The following is an 18196-nucleotide window of genomic DNA, read 5'->3' on the forward strand; positions in this document are numbered from 1 at the left end:
CATCTCTATAGTTAGGGCAGCTGGCAGAAAAAGATGCAACGACTTACTAGCCTTTTAAGCTGATGTGAAGTTGACGTATTACTTCTATGTGTTTCAAGAGTGTCAGAGAAGTACCAATCCTACCAAGTGCCTAGACGGGGAAAGAGCTGGAAACTTGGATGAGCAGCGCTAAGGACTACTTCCTGTCATTTCCAGTATTGGAAATAGACACAAATTTGTATTATCTGGTACCTACTTTGACACCAGGCAATATGGGGTAAAATAAAATATAAGACATTTTTAGTTCATTTCAACAGATCACGGAGATACAGGCCCTGTTCTCTGCCATTCAGTTATTGCTGTGTAAGCCTGTAAGTTCCTTTGTCTCTTGGGGACTTTGCTCTTCCAAGCTCTTATATTTTCTACTTGTAATGCACTTGGGACTGGAATAAGAGAGGAGGAAGAGAGCAAGCCCCACCAGAGCCAGGCCTGTTACCTGAAGAAAACACACTTTGGGACTTTCCTGGTGGCACAGTGGTTAAGAATCTGCCTGCCAATGCAGGGGACACAGGTTCAAGCCCTGGTCCAGGAAGATCCCACATGCCATGGAGCAACTAAGCCCGAGTGCCACAACTACTAAGCTGGCACTCTAGAGCCCAAGAGCCACAACTATTGAGCCCACGTGCCACAACTACTGAAGCCTGCGCACCTAGAACCCTGTGTTCCACAAGAGAAGCCACTTGCAATGAGAAGCCCAGAGCAGCCCCTGCTCACTACAACTAGAGAAAGCCCAGGCGCAGCAACAAAGACCCAACGCAGCCAATAAATAAACAAATAAATGAATAAAAATTTTTAAAAATTAAATTATAAGAAAAAAAGAAAACAAACTTTAGTATTTTTGTCCTGAAGTCTATCGGGTAATGTGCTTTCAGTCAGCAGAGAGCAGTAAGGAAACAGTGGCTCACTTCTGCATTGTAATAGCGATTTTAAAAGTCTAGGGGTCACTCAACTTTGGCTGCACCATTAGAATCATCTGGGGGAGGTTTTTAAAAATACCCCGCTGGGGCTCCACCCAAGACAATGAAATCAGACTCTCTGGGAGTGGGGGCCAAACAACATCGGTATTTGTAAAGAGTTTCACAGCTCTGCACCCAGTATTCTTCAACCCCTCACTACTTGGAGTGGTTGGAGGACACCTAGTGGGCGCATTCTCAGAAAAGAGTTCTTAAATCGAGTCCACTCCTTTTCCTCCTCCCAAGAGTTGTTGGGGTATCTATCTATCTAATCTATCTTATCTATTATCTATCTACCTAATCTTTTTTTTTTTTTTTTTGCGGTACGCGGGCCTCTCACTGTTGCGGCCTCTCCCGTTGCAGAGCACAGGCTCCAGACGCGCAGGCTCAGCGGCCATGGCTCACGGGCCCAGCCGCTCTGCGGCATGTGGGCTCTTCCCGGACCGGGGCATGAACCCGTGTCCCCTGCATCGGCAGGCGGACTCTCAACCACTGCGCCACCAGGGAAGCCCCTTCTATCTAATCTACCTACCTATCCATTATCTATCTATCTAATCTATTATCTATCTACCTATCTATTATCTATCTACCTATCTATCCAATCTATCTAATTTATCCATCTATCATCTATTGCTCTATCTAATCTATCTATCTATTATCTATCTAATCCATCTACCTATCTATCCATTATCTATCTATTATCTATCGATCTATCTTTACCTATCTATTATCTATCTAATCTATCTATCTAATCTATTATCTATCTACCTATCTAATCTATTATCTACCTATCTATCTAATCTATCTACCTACCTACCTGTCTATCTATCTACCTACCTATTATCTATCTACCTATCTATCCAATCTATCTATCTAATCTATCTATCTAATCTATCCATCTACCATCTATCACTCTATCTAATCTATTATCTATTTATTATCTATCTAATCTAATCCATCTACCTATTATCTATCTACCTATCTATTATCTATCGATCTATCTTTACCTATCTATTATCTATCTATTATCTATCTATTATCTATCTAATCTATTATCTATCTACCTATCTATCTAATCTATTACCTATCTACCTACCTATCTATTATCTATCTATTTAATCTACCTATCTATCTAATCTATTATCTATCTACCTATTACCTATCTAATCTATCTAATCTATTATCTATCTAATCTATCTAATCTATTATCTATCTACCTATCCAATCTATCTATTATCTATCTACTTACCTATCTATTATCTATCTAATCTATTATCTATCTAATCTATCTATTATCTTTCTACCTATTTATTATCTACCTATCTATCTATATCTATCTATCTATCTATCTATCATCTATCTATCTATATCTTTTGGCCACACCGGGGGGCATGTGGGATCTTAGTTCCCCGACCAGCGGTCGAACCTGCTCCCCCTGCAGTGTTAGCGGGGGTCCCAACCACTGGACCGCCAGGGAAGTCCCAGGGTTGCACTTTGATGGGAATGGGGGACATCAAGCTAAAGAAAATCTTTGGGACATCAGTGGGTTTCTAACGGCCTGGGGCGAACGCATTTCCCAGCGCATAAATCAGCTTGCAAAAGGACTGGAAAAAAGGAATCAAGGGTGGACCCAAGCTGCAGCGAAGGAGGAGGGGACAGGGAGAGCGAGGGAGGAGCAGGAGGAGACGTAGCCGCAGGGCTGGCAGCCCCCGGCGTAGCCCTGACTTCCGCGCGCCAGCCCCGGGGGTGGGCGGAGCGGCGGCGGTCTGGGGACCAGGGCGGGCCTGGACGCCTGCCCGGCCGTCCCCATGTGACTGGCCGAGGACGACCTGGGCTGCATCATCTGTCACGAGCTGCTGGCCCGGCCCGCCAGGCTCTCCTGCGGCCACAGCTTCTGTCACAACTGCCTGATGGGTCTGTGGGGCGCAGGGCGCCACGGGTCCTGCCCCACCTGCCGCGAGGGCGCCGAGCGGCCGCTGCAGCTGCGGAAGAACACGATGGTGCAGGACCTGGAGGACAAGTACAGTCGGGAGGCACGCGAGCTGGAGGGCCCGAACCCAGCGCCCGGGCCCCCGCGCCGCACAGCGCAGCTGCCGGTAGGAAGGCGGGACCAGAGACTGCCCTCTGACCTCCATCCGCCCGCGCGCGCCGACTGCCTCCCATTATCCCCACGGCGCTTCCTCTCCTCCTGGTTGTATTTTCACGTTACTTTTCTCAGTCTGAACGTAGAACCCGTTATTTGGAAAGTTCAGAAAAATATGAAGAAGCAGAAAAAAAAAAAAATCAAAATCAGAAATCCTATCAACCTAGGCGCTATCCACCCTGGCCTCTTTCCAATTATTTCCAGTCTTTCTGCACCCACTGTGTCTCTCTGACAATTTTTAATTGTGCTAAAATATGTTTACATTATATAACATAAAATTTGCCATTTAACCATTTTAAAATGTACAATTCAGTGGCATTATATTTACAGTGCCGTGCAACCATCACCACTATCTAGTTCCAAAACTTTTTCATCACCACAAACAAGCTTTGTACCCATGAAGCAATAATTTCTCCCTCCCCTGCCCTCCAGTCCCTGGTAACCTCTATTCTACTTTCTGTCTCTGTGACTTTGCCTACTCTAGATATTTCACAGAAGTGGAATCATACAATATTTGTCAGTTTGTTTCTGGCTTTGGCTTCTTTCACTTGCTATAATGTTTTCAAGATTCATTCATGTCGTAGCATGTATCCGAACTTCATTCCTTTTTGTGGCTGAATAATAATTCCCTTGTATGATTATACCACTTTTTTTTTTTCGAATCAATTCAAACATCGATGGACATTTGGATTGTTTCCACCTTTGGGTTATTGCGAGTAATGTTGCAGTGAACGTTGATGTACAAGTATCCGAGTTCCTATTTTCAGTTATTCTGGGTAGGAGTAGAATTGTTGGATCATATGGTAATTCTGTGTTTAACTTATTGAGGAACAGCCAAACTGCATTCCACAGCAACAACAATACTTTGCATTCCCATTAACAAAGTAGGATTCCAATTTTCCCCAACTTTTGCTCCTGGGACTTAGGTCTATTTGCTCCTGGTCTATTTGCTTCTGGGACTTAGGTTATTGTCTGTTTCCACCACAGTCTTTTGCCCCAGACACCTGCAAGTTTAACTCCGCTTGCAGAACTTCTGAGCAATACTCACCACCTTTCTGGTCTGAGCTCTGGGTTAGGTGAAACAGAGATAAGCACCCTGTGGCATTCCTTCAGGCAGCCCCCAGCCAGGTTAGAACAGACAGACACAATGGTTTGTGAATAAGATCTGCTCTGCTCCTTTGGGAACCAGGACCAGAGTTTCACGCTGGGAATTTTCAGTACCATCACTGAGCCAGGAAGGGAACGGGGCAAGAGCAAGTCAAAATGCCACAAAGCTTTCCTACTGCCAGGTTGTGCTTTTTTGAGTCAGTGTCTGCCAGAGTTCTGACAAAGTTGGTTCTGACAGTTTCTGCTTGTCTTGAGACGTTTCTCTCTCTGTGTGTGTGTGGGGGGGGGGGCTGGGTTGGTGGAGGGTAAAAGAGCTTGGAGCTATCCACTCCTCTTTTTTAAAAAAAATTAATTAATAGACTTTATTTTTTAGAGCAGTTCTAGGCTTACAGAAAATTGAGCAGATAGTACAGAAAATTCCCATATACACCTCATCGTTACCCTTATTATTAATATCTTGCATTAGTTTGGTACACTTGTTACAATTTATGAACCAATATTGATACGTCGTTATTAACTAAAATCCACAGTTTACATCAGGGTTCACTCTCTGTGTTGTACCGTTCTATGGATTTTGACAAATGCATGAAGTCATGTATCTGTAGTTAACAGTTTTATGCCTTGAAAATCCCCTGCATTCTGCCTCTTTGTACCCCCTCCCTCTCCCCAGCCCCTGGCAACCACTGACTTTTTGCTATCTCTTTAGTTTTGCGCTTTCTAGAATGTCGTATCTTTGGAATCACACAGTATCTAGCTTTTTCAGGCTGGCTTCTTTCATTAAACAAAATTAAGGTTTGTGGCTTGATAGCTCATTTTATTGTCAAATAATATTCCATTGCGTAGATGTCCCACAGTTTATCTATTCACCTTTTGATGGACATATTGGTTATTTTTTTTTTTGCAATTATGAATAAAGCTGTTCTCTTCTTTTTGGTTATAAATACAGCATTGAGAGTCCCCTGGTGGTCTAGTGGTTAGGACTGGGCGCTTTCACTGCTGTGGCCCGAGTTCAATCCCTGGTCGGGGAACTGAGATCCTATAAACCAAGTGGTGCAGGCAATAAATAAATAAATACAGCATTATTCCTCAGGTCCTTAAAACCCTTTGTTAGTATAGCTTATAGTGACTGAATATACTTTCCATTGGCTTTTAAATTAAAATGATTGCCTATGGATGGTAGGATATCGGATAATTTAAAACATTTCTTCTTTCTCATTCTCTGTATTTTCTAAACTCACCACAATGAGTGTGCAGCTCTTTTATGGATGGAAAAAGCAACACACTTATTTTTTAAAGTTTTTAATTTGTTCAGGTGTCTAGATAAGGACTCCATTCCAGAATTCCAGCTGCCTGAATATTTAAGAGTGAGACCTGGAAATTTAAGAGCAAACAATTGTACCCGTGGTCAGCCACCTCCTCTATAAAATAGTCTGCATATGGCTTCCAAAACACATGCTATTTTGAGGGACGTCAGTGCTTCTTAGAGATGAAAAACTGGTTCTCCAGTTTTTGAGGTTCCAGCATAATTTAAAAAGTGAAAAATGTCCCTCCAAAGTTCTAAAAGCTCTGGTTTATTTAGAGGAAGATGATGAACATCTTGTATTTCTGTGGCTCTCCGTAGGACCTCTTTTGGAGGTAATGCAAATTTCTCCATTGAAGTCTGGGCCCCGCCTGCCTCAGATGACTGTGACCAGGTCTTGAGGGTGTTGCCAGAATGTGTTGGCTGCAAAACTACCTCCCATTCCCAGCCAGGCAGCTGAGCAGATGAAGCTCCGGAAGTGGAGTGGTTTAGCATTCTCATCTGAATGTTTCTTTAAATGTGACGGATGTCAATAAACAAACAAAAAGAGTTTGCATCTGCACATCACTTTAAAGTCTCCAAGATCTTTTCATAGTCGATCCTTTTCACTGTTGAAGAAAAGGAGGGATGGACGCTTTTATTTATGAAAGGAGTGATAAAGACACAGGACGAGTCAGTCAGAGTTGAGAGTGGAGCTGAAACCCGAGCCAAATGCCTTCCACTCACCTCATCAGCTGCCACCAGTGCTGCCAAACCTCCAGGCTCTCACCCTATTTCGTCTCTGACTTCCCCTGTTCAAAATGACCCCTAGGCTTCCCTTCATGCCTCACCCCCTCCCCCTCCCCCATCCTATGGATGAACTCTGGTTCTCTGTTATGGCCACTGGACCACCAGTAGGGGGAAATGGGCATGCCAAAGGTCCAGGGAGCTTACCTCCTTGCCCTCTAGACATTTTTGTCACTTCCTTGCCTGCCTCCTTTATCCAGTGTTTACAGCTCCCTCTGTCTAGAACTGGTTCCTGGTCCAGCTTTGTGCTCTGCTTTGCTCTTTTAAAGGCGGTGGCACAGAAGAGCATCACAGAAGTTGGCTGGGGGCTCGCAGAGCTGGTGGAACGGCTTATAGATACAGGAGCCTTCAGAGTCAGAGACATCTCCCAGAATCTGAACCAGGCAATGAAATGAGCATTGGTAGGCTCATCTGGGAGAAGAAAGGATGTGCCAGGGGGTGGCGCTAGGGACAGCTCCCTGGGACAGCTAGGGAGCAACCTGAATTGGTTTGCAGTTGAAGGATGCGCTAAGTCCCTGTCTTTTACCATGCTCTTCACCACCAAACAGGGATGATCGGGAGTTTGGAATGCTTGAGGTGAGGTAAGAAGGCTTCAAGTGGGCTAGTTCTATCTTATCACTCCACCTAACCAGCTCTAAGATCACCCGTGACCTCTACGCAAATCCTGTAGATGTTCTAGCTCTTATCCTCATTGGCCTTTCAGCAGCCTTTGACACAGTCAACCACAACTTCATTCTTTTTTTTTTTAATTTTTAAAAATTTTTGTATAATTTTGAAAGGTTACGGTCCATTTACAGTTATTAGAAAATACTGGTTATATTTCCTGTATGTACAATATATCCTTGTAGCCTATCTTACACCCAACAGTTTGTTCCTCCCACTGCCCTATCTCTATATTGCCCCTCCCTCCCCTCTACCCACTGGTAACCACTAATTTATTTTCTATATCTGTGAGTCTGCTTCTTTTCACAACTTCATTCTTGAAGCTTTCTTTTCCCTTAGCTCTGGGACACGAGTCTTCCAGCCTTTCTGCATTTCTCTCCAGCTGCTCCTTTTCAGTCTGTTTTGCAGGTTTACTCTCCGCTGCTAAGCAGTGAGATGCTGGGATTCTTCAAGGCTGAGTTGTAGGTCGCTGTCTGTTCCCCCTACGTGGTCCTCTGCATTCCTGTGGTTTTAACTACCACCTCTGTGCACAAATATAGCTTCAGCCTGGACCCTTCTCTGAGTTCTGGTCTGGTGTCTTCCTTCTCATCTTCTCTTAGCATCTCAAAGACACATCGCACTTAATCCGTCCTGCACTGTTTCTCCTCTGGAATACCCCGTCTCAGCAACTGACCCTGTAGCCCTTCCAAGTGCACAAGCCAGAAACCTGGGAATCATGTCACCTCTTCCATCATCTGCCTAAACATCTCTTGAATCTATTTACTATTCTTTTTTTTTTTTTTTTAAATTATTTATTTAATTTTTGGCTGCATTGGGTCTTCGCTGCTGCACGCGGGTTTTCTCTAGTTGCTGAGAGCAGGGACTACTCTTTGTTGCAGTGCGCCGGCTTCTCATTGTGGTGGCTTCTCTTGTTGCGGAGCATGGGCTCTAGGTGCACGGGCTTCAGTAGTTGTGGCACACGGGCTTCAGTAGTTGTGGCTCGCGGGCTCTACAGGGCAGGCTCAGTAGTTGTGGCGCACGGGCTTAACTGCTCTTTGACATGTCGGATCTTCCTGGACCAGGGCTCGAACATGTGTCCCCTGCATTGGCAGGCAGATTCTTAACCGCTGTGCCACCAGGGGAGCCCCCTATTTACTATTCTTCAGCTCCTTAAAGACGACTCTAATCCAATCCTATGACTATTTCTTGCCTGGATTTCTACCAAAGTCTTTTAATTGCTCTGATCTGTTCCCTCCAGAGTGTCACACTTCTTCCCATCACAGGGCCCACACCATGGAATGTTCTTCTTTTACTCTGTCATGTAGGTAGTGCCTGCTCATCCTTCAGACCTCAGCTAGATTATCACTTCCTTGGAGAAGCCTTCACTGATTTCCTTGAACAAGTCAAATCCCCTTATTACAGGCTCTTACGTATGATTCCATGTACCTTTCATTTGTAGCAGTTGTTACAGTTGTGACTTGATCATGATTGGCACCATAATTTATTAATGTCTTTCATCCCTCTTCCCTTGCACCGGACTCTAAGCTCTATGAGGGCAGTGACCTTAATGGCTTTTGTTCCTTTGTTCACTCTTGTATCCCCAAGCCTAACACAGTGCTTGGCACATAGTAAGCGCTCAACAAACACCCAGTGTATTTGAGTGAGTGAATAAATGGGTCCTCAGGGATGCAGTGTGTTAGGGTAGAAGGTCTGAGAGTCCGTCCATAAGTCCTGACATTGCCACTCACTAGTATTATGACCTTGGACAAGTCATTCCATCTTTCTGAGTCTCAGATTTCTATCTGTAAAACAAAAAAAAATGATCCATGGCCTGCACCTCATTGGTTTAATGTGGAGATTTTTTTTTAAAGATCTTGCTTAAGAAAGTGCTTGAGCAATGTGAAAATGTGGGGCAATCAAATTAGCTATGACAATATAGTTAACCTCCATGAACTCCCTCTTTTGTAAAATGGGGATAATAAACCTATCTTGGAAAGTTGTTAGGCAAATTAGAGGTAAGCAGTGGAAAATATTCAGCAGGTGGTACCTACCCCTGTTATGATTGGCAAAAAGAATGGGAAATGGATTTTGCAAAGTTGGGAAGGAAAGTCAGGTGCTGAAGGTGGGAAGGTGGTGAGCAGATGAGAGTCTGTGTTGGGGAATAACAGGACCTGAAGTTAAAGAAAATCAGGGAGTGTGTGTTAGAGGCCCCAGAGAGCAGGGCCTGTATGCAGGCAACATGTTTGTCTTGGCCCTTAGGAAGAGTTATGATAGCAGTCTGGGGAAGATTATTTCAGCCTCTGTAGCTTATCTTAGTGACTATCTGTATTATTTATTTTGTAAAGCCCCTATAAGATGGGCCTAAAATTTTCAAATGTTTTGGGGGTATGAGCTAAGAACCCCATATCTGTTGTACAAAATACTAGAAAATATATTGCAGTTGAAAAGACAAATGAAAATCATCCGTAACCCCATCACCAAGAAATCGCCATTCTCTGGTATTTTTGCCATACTGTGTATTATTCCAGATTGTTTTCAAGGCGCATACTTTGAGGACCTAACTATGTTTTGAAAAATCCGTTAGGAGGTAAGTAGAAAATTATAGATGGTTGGTAGAACTGGAATATATTTGTGGCCTCTCCCGTTGCGGAGCACAGGCTCCGGACGCGCAGGCTCAGCGGCCATGGCTCACGGGCCTAGCCGCTCCGCGGCATGTGGGATCTTCCCGGACCGGGGCACGAACCCGTGTCCCCTGCATCGGCAGGCGGACTCTCAACCACTGCACCACCAGGGAAGCCCCGAACTGGAATATATTTGATGCATTCCTTAAGAGATTTTCTTTTTTCCTTCTTCCTTCCTTCCTTCCTTTCTTCTTCTTCCTATTATTATTATTCTCCTTCTCCTTCTTCTTCTTTTTTTTTTTTTTAAATGATTCATCAGTAGGCTTTGTCAGATGGGGTGGACTTTTCCTTGGCTTCTCCAAAACTAGTGACTTCCAACACACCTGAGGGGAAAATGAGAGACATCTCCATGACCTTGAAGAGATCCAGGAAAAATTACAAGAAAACTTCATGTGGAAAGAGGCCCTTGAAGAACAAATGCAGGGTGAGTTGATTTTATTTGGTAGAGGAGGTTTAATTATGGAAGTTGGGGCAGCGTTCCGTGGCTTTGTTTTTTGGGGACAGGATCTGAGAGCCCAGCTGTGTTATCCCTGTGGTGTGAATGAGGAAGGAGTGGGCTGAGCTATTTTTGTGACTGGATGTGTTTTTGGACCTGATTGGAGGTGTGATGTATCACAGGCCCTTCATAGATAGAAACTCGTTTTCTAAGATCTATAAATCCAGAACCTAGATCTGATTTTGCTTGCTCACCGTGCATCTGTGTTATCTACCTGAGGAGATTCAGAAATAGGCAGCTTTTTATTTTTCACTAGTAAATGTCCTTATTAATGAAGCATGCAACTTTGTATATAGTTCTTCATAAATTCTACTCAACTGGGCTTCCCTGGTGGCGCAGTGGTTGAGAGTCCGCCTGCTGATGCAGGGGACACGGGTTCGTGCCCCGGTCCGGGAGGATCCCACATGCCGCGGAGTGGCTGGGCCCGTGAGCCATGGCCGCTGAGCCTGCGCGTCCGGAGCCTGTGCTCCGCAACGGGAGAGGCCACAACAGTGAGAGGCCCGCATACCGCAAAAATAAAAAAAAAAAAAATTCTACTCAACTGTAATCTCTGGCCAGAGTGTTTAATAATAAAGGGTAACAATGTAGAAAACAACCTTTCTGTCCTGACTTTTAGGTTCGCTGTTGTTCAGTGGCTCAGGATTGAAAAACAATTCACACCTGCCCCTTAGACAAGTGCTCTGGTCTCCCTTGCCTCTGCCTCCTGACTCGGCCACGGCAGGCTTTGTATGCTTTAGAGACGTATCTCTTAGAGCTTTTAGATATTTAAATCATCTTGCTCTGTTAAAAAGTTTCTTATTTAAGTGGAGAAGCATGATTCCTTGGGAAAAGTTTCTTAAGGAAACCAGTTAGAGTACAGTTTATTAATTGTTCCAAAAATGATCTGAGAAATAAAGTGACCTCTTAGCTCCTGTGTGCTCCTAAATTTAGGATGGGTTCCTAATTTAAAATCTGAACTCGAGCTTTAAACTTGAGGATTAAATTTAAAAATTTTAATTCAAAAATCAAAAAATATAAAAAGACACAACAAAAGTGTTGTGTTCCTACTCTCGTCCAATTCTTCTTATTCCCCCAGTTAACCACCTTTACTAGTTTTCTTAAGTGTCCATTCAGAATTTACTTTTGTAAGTACAAGCAAACACAAGTTTATATTCTTATCTCCCCCAATCTTTTTTTTTTACACAAAAGTTAGCATATTGTATACACTGTTCTGCATTTTGCTTTTCTTTTTTTACTTAATATATCTTGATACCTTTACAAATCAGTATGGGTATGAACATCTCTTTGAGATCTTGCTTTCAATTCTTTTGTATATATGCCTACAAGTGGAATTACTGGATCATATGGCAATTCTATATTTAATTTTTTGAGGAATTAAGTATACATATTAAGTATTTTTAAAATTTAACTTAGAAAATTCAAGTATGCCTTAGCAAGTACAACGTTGATTATTTTGGTATTTTGATTTTGATTATTTGGACCAGTCCAGGACAGTTTTAAAACATAAGATCTGAATATATGCCTATTTCCTGAAACATCATTTCCTGAAGTTCTCACAAGATTGTTTTTAAGACAATAGATTAGTTATTCTTCAAGCCAGCACTTTAACAGCTGCTAAGCAATTTGACTGCCTCATCACAATGGTTTCCTTTGACCCTATGTAAACACACCATGAGCTGCCACGGAAATCAGGCAGCCTAAAGGGCACAGTGTTTCTTGAGTATAACCCGGGCCTCTCTGTAACACTAATAAGAATGCAGATAATCTCCAGGTTTGTTGGCCTATGTTTTTTTTTTCTTCCTTATATGTTCTTTTTGTGGCTTTGATATCTGTATTATGGTGACTTCATAATATTAATTAAAAATCTTTCCACCCTTAAAAAAAAAGCAGAATCCAAAGCCCATGGCCAGACTATTGAGTTAGCATCTCTGGGAGTAAGCCCCAAGGATTTGCATTTTTGACAACTTTGCAGGGGATTTTCATGCACACTAAAGTTTTGATAAGCATTTTGGTGTAGCTTACCCAGCAGGGGTGATTATTTGTAATACAAATTTAATTACTGAGGAGTACAGTTGACCCTTGAACAACATGGGGGTTAGGGGCACCAAACGCCTATACAGCCAAAAATCTGACTATAACTTTTTTCTTTTTTGTAAACAGGAGTCCTATTTTATTTTATTTATTTATATTTTTAATTAATTAATCTTTGGCTGCGTTGGGTCTTCGTTGCTGCACGTGGGGTTTCTCTAGTTGCGTCGAGCGGGGACTACTCTTCGTTGTGGTCCGTGGACTTCTCATTGCGGTGGCTTCTCTTGTTGCGGAGCTCGGGCTCTAGGTGCGCATGCTTCAGTAGTTGTGGCTCGCGGGCTCTAGAGCGCAAGCTCAGTAGTTGTGGCGCATGGGCTTAGTTGCTCTGTGGCATGTGGGATCTTCCCGGACCAGGCCTCGAACCCGTGTCCCCTGCATTGGCAGGCGGATTCTTAACCACTGTGCCACCAGGGAAGTCTTCACTATAACTTTTGACTGCCCCAAAACTTAACTACCAATAGCGTACTGCTGACTGGAAGCCTTACAGATAACATAAACAGTTGATTAACACATATTTTGTATGTTTTATGTATTATATACTGTATTCTTACAATAAAGTAAGCCAGAGAAAAAACTTTATTAAGAAAAGCATAAAGAAGAGAAAATACATTTACAGTACTCTGCTGTAGCTATCTATACTGTAAGTTTACATCATCTGTTTATGAGATGAAGCGTCTGTCTGTCAGTATCTACATACACATTGTCTTATATGATAAAAAGCACTGAGGATGTTATACATATTACTAACACTAGACATCAAAAATGAAAAGATAATGCAAAAAAGAAAGACATCAAAAATGAAAAGATAATGCAAAAAAGATAATGCAAAAAAGAAACATTTATTTACAGGTGTAACTATTCATGCATTGATAACAAAGAAGCAACAGTATGCTTGCTTTGTGGTAGCCTAACCTATACACTAATGGATTAATCATTATAAAATTTTTATGGCATACAATATTACAGTCATATTCATAACACAGTATTAGGAACATTGTTATTTTTTTAAAACAAAACAGTTACCTATGATGGTAGGCTGATAGAGAGGGAGAGAAAGAAAACTGGAGAGAAGGAAAACTAACACACTACTAATTTTATATTAAATATCACTCACCGTATGCTTATGTAAGGAAAGGCTATCCACTTCAAAACAAGTCTTGCACGTGACGTTCTACACATATATTTTTGTGTATTTATTGATCCACATATATTTATTGATCCACATATATTTTTGATCCACATATATTTTTGTATATTTATTGAAAAAGATAAATGGACCTTCGCAGTTCAGACCTGTGCTATTCAAGGGTCAACTGTAATTTTATGCAGAACAATTCTGCTTAGAATGGTTTGTTCTTGAAATTATTATTTTAAATTCCCAAGGGATCCTGGCTACTTTAAAAAAAAAAAAAAGCCTGTAGCTTATTCTCTTAGTAGAGAAATGAGATTCTTTAGATTCTGTTTTAAAGAAATTTCTCAGCAATTAAGTTTATATAACAAATATTTCTGGCAAATCAATTGTTTAATAAACTATCATTTTTTGTTCTTTTATGAAACCTATCATAATCAGTGGGTAAGCAGTTGAGTTTATACCCAGAGAGATTAACATATCAAAATACTTCATTTCTGTAATAGTTACCAGTGTCTTATTTAATAGCTACTCAATATTTATGAATGTACCTCATGTTTCTTTTTTTCTAAGTATTTTTTTAACATCTTTATTGGAGTATAATTGCTTTACAATGGTGTGTTAGTTTCTGCTTTATAACAAAGTGAATCAGTTATACATATATATATGTTCCCATATCTCTTCCCTCTTGCGTCTCCCTCCCTCCTACCCTCCCTATCCCACCCCTCTAGGTGGTCACAAAGCACTGAGCTGATCTCCCTGTGCTATGCGGCTGCTTCCCACCAGCCATCTATTTTACGTTTGGTGGTGTATATATGTCCATGCAACTCTCTCACTTTGTCACAGCTTACCCTTCCCCCTCCCCATATCCTCAGGTCCATTCTCTAGTGGGTCTGTGTCTTTATTCCTGTCTTACCCCTAGGTTCTTCATGACTTTTTTTTTTCCTTAGATTCCATATATATGTGTTAGCATACGGTATTTGTTTTTCTCTTTCTGACTTACTTCACTCTGTATGACAGACTCTAGGTCCATCCACCTCACTACAAATAACTCAATTTCGTTTCTTTTTTCTAAGTATTTTTAAGAACCAACCAGTCAAGTGTAGATTATTTTCTCTATCACTAGGGGAAAAACTTGTGTTAGCTAAAAAATGAAAGAAGTAGCTAGCAGTTCTTACAAACATTTTTAAAACTGTGATTAACGATAAGTAAAATCCTATCAGCTCAATAGAAAGAAGAGTGGTACCCCACGTAGATTTTGAGCATGGCTTCTTGAAGGGCAGCTCTCCTGCTCTCATGACCTAAGTGTTCACAGCCCACACCCTAGATAGGGCCTTCTGTCTCTTCTCAGTCTGACTCTTGGATTCACTTTATGCTGCTGTCACCTCAAGGTACAAATAGGGGAAAATTTCACCTTCACAGTCCATACTCTGACATTTCCCTTACTGTCCCTTATTCTACCTAACTATGGTCATTGCAAGCACATAGTAGTTTTAAGGTAACAATTAAACTTTAGTACAGTTTGGGATTAGCCGATGCAAACTGTTACATATAGAATGGATAAACAACAAGGTTCTACTGTGTAGCACAGGGAACTATATTCAATATCCTGTGATAAACCATAATGGAAAAGAATATGAAAAAGAATATATATATGTATAACTGAATCACTTTGCTTTACAGCAGAAATTAAAACAACGTTGTAAATCAACTATACTTCAATAAAAAAGAAACCCTCAATGTACACTGAGAGGTAATAGGTCCTAGCAGTTGTGATGAATCTCATGTTCCCCAGTTTTATAACAGTTTAAAGCACTGACCTGGGGGGCGTGGATATTCTGGGTGTCAGGGTGCCCGTGATCCCTTGCATGAGGCTGTGATCCCTTTATCATGCATATTGATAAATATGCATGAAAAACTTCCTATGTGCCTGGCGATGGGCTTGTGCTTAGAATACAGAGATGAACAAGGTCTCTGCCAGCAAGGAGCTTAGAACTCAGTGAGGAAACAGACAGTAAAAAAAAAAAAGTCCATGGTAAGAACATGGGGCTGGATGTACCTAAGCTGGATGTACTGCCTGATCAAGATCTGATGATGAGGAGGACAAGCTGTATGTGCTGATCACGATGTTTGGATACTTTCTATTTGCCTTTTTTTGATGGGACTTTCTTCCCCTCCCAATTTTTTTTTTTTAAATGTCTCTCTCTCTCTCTCAAACGTCTCTCTCTCTCTCTCACTGTTCGTTGCTTTTTTTAAAAATAATTAATTAATTTATTTATTTTTGGCTGTGTTGGGTCTTCGTTTCCGTGCGAGGGCTTTCTCTACTTGTGGCAAGTGGGGGCCACTCTTCATTGCGGTGCGTGGACCTCTCACTATCGCGGCCTCTCTTGTTGCGGAGCACAGGCTCCAGACGCGCAGGCTCAGTAATTGTGGCTCACGGGCCTAGTTGCTCTGCGGCACGTGGGATCCTCCCAGACCAGGGCTCGAACCCGTGTCCCCTGCCTTGGCAGGCAGATTCTCAACCACTGCGCCACCAGGGAAGCCCCTCTCCCAATTTTTTTGATTCCATAGTTGAACTCCCAGAAGCTCTGTCTTCCTCCTCATGCCCACTGCCTGACCAGAGCCACCTGGCACCCAAGAGGGCTTCCTCGTTCGCTCAATGTAAGTATGTGGTCTGCTTACAACCTGGGTTTGACCTGCTTCAGCAAGGAGCTGCAAGAGCGTGCTGTGTCCACCTCTCTGCTGTTAGGCTCACTCCTTGGCTAGTTCCCCCACACCTGGCCCCTCTCCATGGGGAGCTGATCACAAAGATAAAAGGAGTTGAAGACTCCCAAATTCCAGGCTAAGCCAGACTCATGAGCACTCAGAACCCAGGCAACTTTGGGCATCCATGCTGGGGCCACCATTTACTGCCAACTGCCAATCCCCCAACCTGTTTAACTACCATCACTGTCCGAGTCTGGAGTGGTCCTTGCGAGCACGGATCCTGGAGCCAGACTGCTTGGGTTTGACTCCCAGCTCCTCCTCTCACTAGCTGTGTGATCTTGGACAAGTCACGTAATCTCTCAGAGCCTCAGTTCCCTCATCTGTAAGATGGGGATAATAGTACTTACTTCCCTTGTGGGATTGTCATGAGGCTGAATGAATGTGTGTAAGTATGAGCCTAGAGTAGGAATGCTGTGTATTAGTAATTATTTACTCCCTTAAAAGAAAACATTATGAAATATACAAAATGAATGACATGATCCTTAATCAGGAAGATCATGTGTAAGTGGAGAGATATAAACAGCCATGGTCATCAATCACTGTACTACAGGTAGAAGATGGTAAGTATCATAAGAGATCAGGTAAAGTATTAGGGAAAAAGCAAGATGTGACTTTTTTTTTTTTTTTTTTTTGCGGTACGCGGGCCTCTCACTGTTGTGGTCTCTCCCGTTGCGGAGCACAGGCTCCGGACGCGCAGGCTCAGCGGCCATGGCTCACAGGCCCAGCCGCTCCGCCGCATGTGGGATCTTCCTGGACCGGGGCACGAATCCACGTCCCCTGCATCGGCAGGTGGACTCCCAACCATTGCGCCAACAGGGAAGCCCCAAGACGTGACTTTTGCTGGGGCAGGGGGCTTCCTGAAAGAGGGCTAATGGGTAAGTAGAAATTAAGGTGAGAAAGGAGGGTATTGTTACTAGAACAACATCAGGGGTATGTATAACAAGGTCCTACTGCAAGTTGATGCACCAATATATTTTTTTAAAATTTATTTTGGCTGTGTTGGGTATTCATTACTACACACGGGCTTTCTCTAGTTGCGGCGAGCGGGGACCACTGTTCGTTGCAGTGCACGGGCTTCTCATTGCAGTAGCTTCTCTTGTTGCGGAGCACGGGCTCTAGGCGCATGGGCTTCAGTAGTTGTGGCACACAGGCTTCAGTAGTTGTGGCGCACGGGCTTAGTTTCTCCGTGGCATGTGGGATCTTCCCGGACCAGGGCTTGAACCTGTGTTCCCTGCATTGGCAGGCAGATTCTTAACCACTTTGCCACCAGGAAAGTCCCTTGATGCACCAGTTTTAATGCCAGGATGTGTAAAACTTTATCACACTCAAAGGCACAAAGCTGCCTTTTGCTATTTGAAGACCTCTTAGCATGAACCATCAGAGGTGGCTAGTCCTGTTCTGGTGTTTTTCCCCAGGGGTCATCAATCCAACCTTTGACCTAGGGAGCCTCTCCTGTAGCCTGGAGGTGTCCAAGGATCACTGTATCTCACCGCCCACAGCCCTATCCCTGGAGTCATGAGAGGTTTGCCTCCTGCCAGGCCTTATGTTCCCAGGCTCTCTCTTCTGGGCAGCAGTACTGGGAAGTGGACACTCAGCGATGTAGCCACTGGGCAGTTGGGGTGGCTTCCTGGGGGATGAGGCGTGACCAGATCCTGGGAAGGACCAGGGACTCCTGGTATGTAGAGTGGAAAGGGACTAGCCAGCTCTCTGCATGGGACATGGTCAAGAAAACTGTCCTTGGCTCAAACAGACCTAGTGTGGTGGGCATCTGGCTGGACCTTGAGGAGGGAAAGCTTGCCTTCTATTCCGTGGCTGATCAGGTGAAGCTCGTCTCTGAGTGCCCAGTCTCTGCTGCCTTTCCTCTGCACCCTGCCTCTGGCTGTATGGCTTATTCCCTGGAAGCTCTCTGACTATGAGGCAAATAAACGTATAAACATTCCCTTGGTGTTAAACCATGTTGATTTCCTGGTCTCTCTGCCTTCAAGCAGGGAGTCAACTTGACTCAAGTTAACATCCCGCTTCCAAAGTTAAGGGATGCAAAGTAAATGTTTAACCCAGCAGGCTTG

General features: G+C 43.2%; 1 protein-coding gene across 1 annotated transcript; it reads left to right on the forward strand.

Moving 5' to 3' along the window:
- Positions 1-251: 251 nt before the first annotated feature.
- On the forward strand, positions 252-18063 carry RNF135 (ring finger protein 135; the record flags this gene model as incomplete). Its single annotated transcript, XM_082679471.1, is given in 11 exon segments — positions 252-256; positions 2731-2803; positions 2807-3088; positions 6598-6664; positions 6667-6729; positions 9924-9992; positions 9995-10075; positions 15936-16025; positions 17546-17621; positions 17623-18002; positions 18005-18063. Coding segments are annotated over 11 exon segments (1245 nt in total).
- Between the last annotated feature and the right edge of the window lie 133 nt (positions 18064-18196).

Source organism: Grampus griseus (genome assembly GCF_964374135.1).
Source record: "Grampus griseus genome assembly, chromosome: 20".
Taxonomy (NCBI): Eukaryota; Metazoa; Chordata; class Mammalia; order Artiodactyla; family Delphinidae; genus Grampus; species Grampus griseus.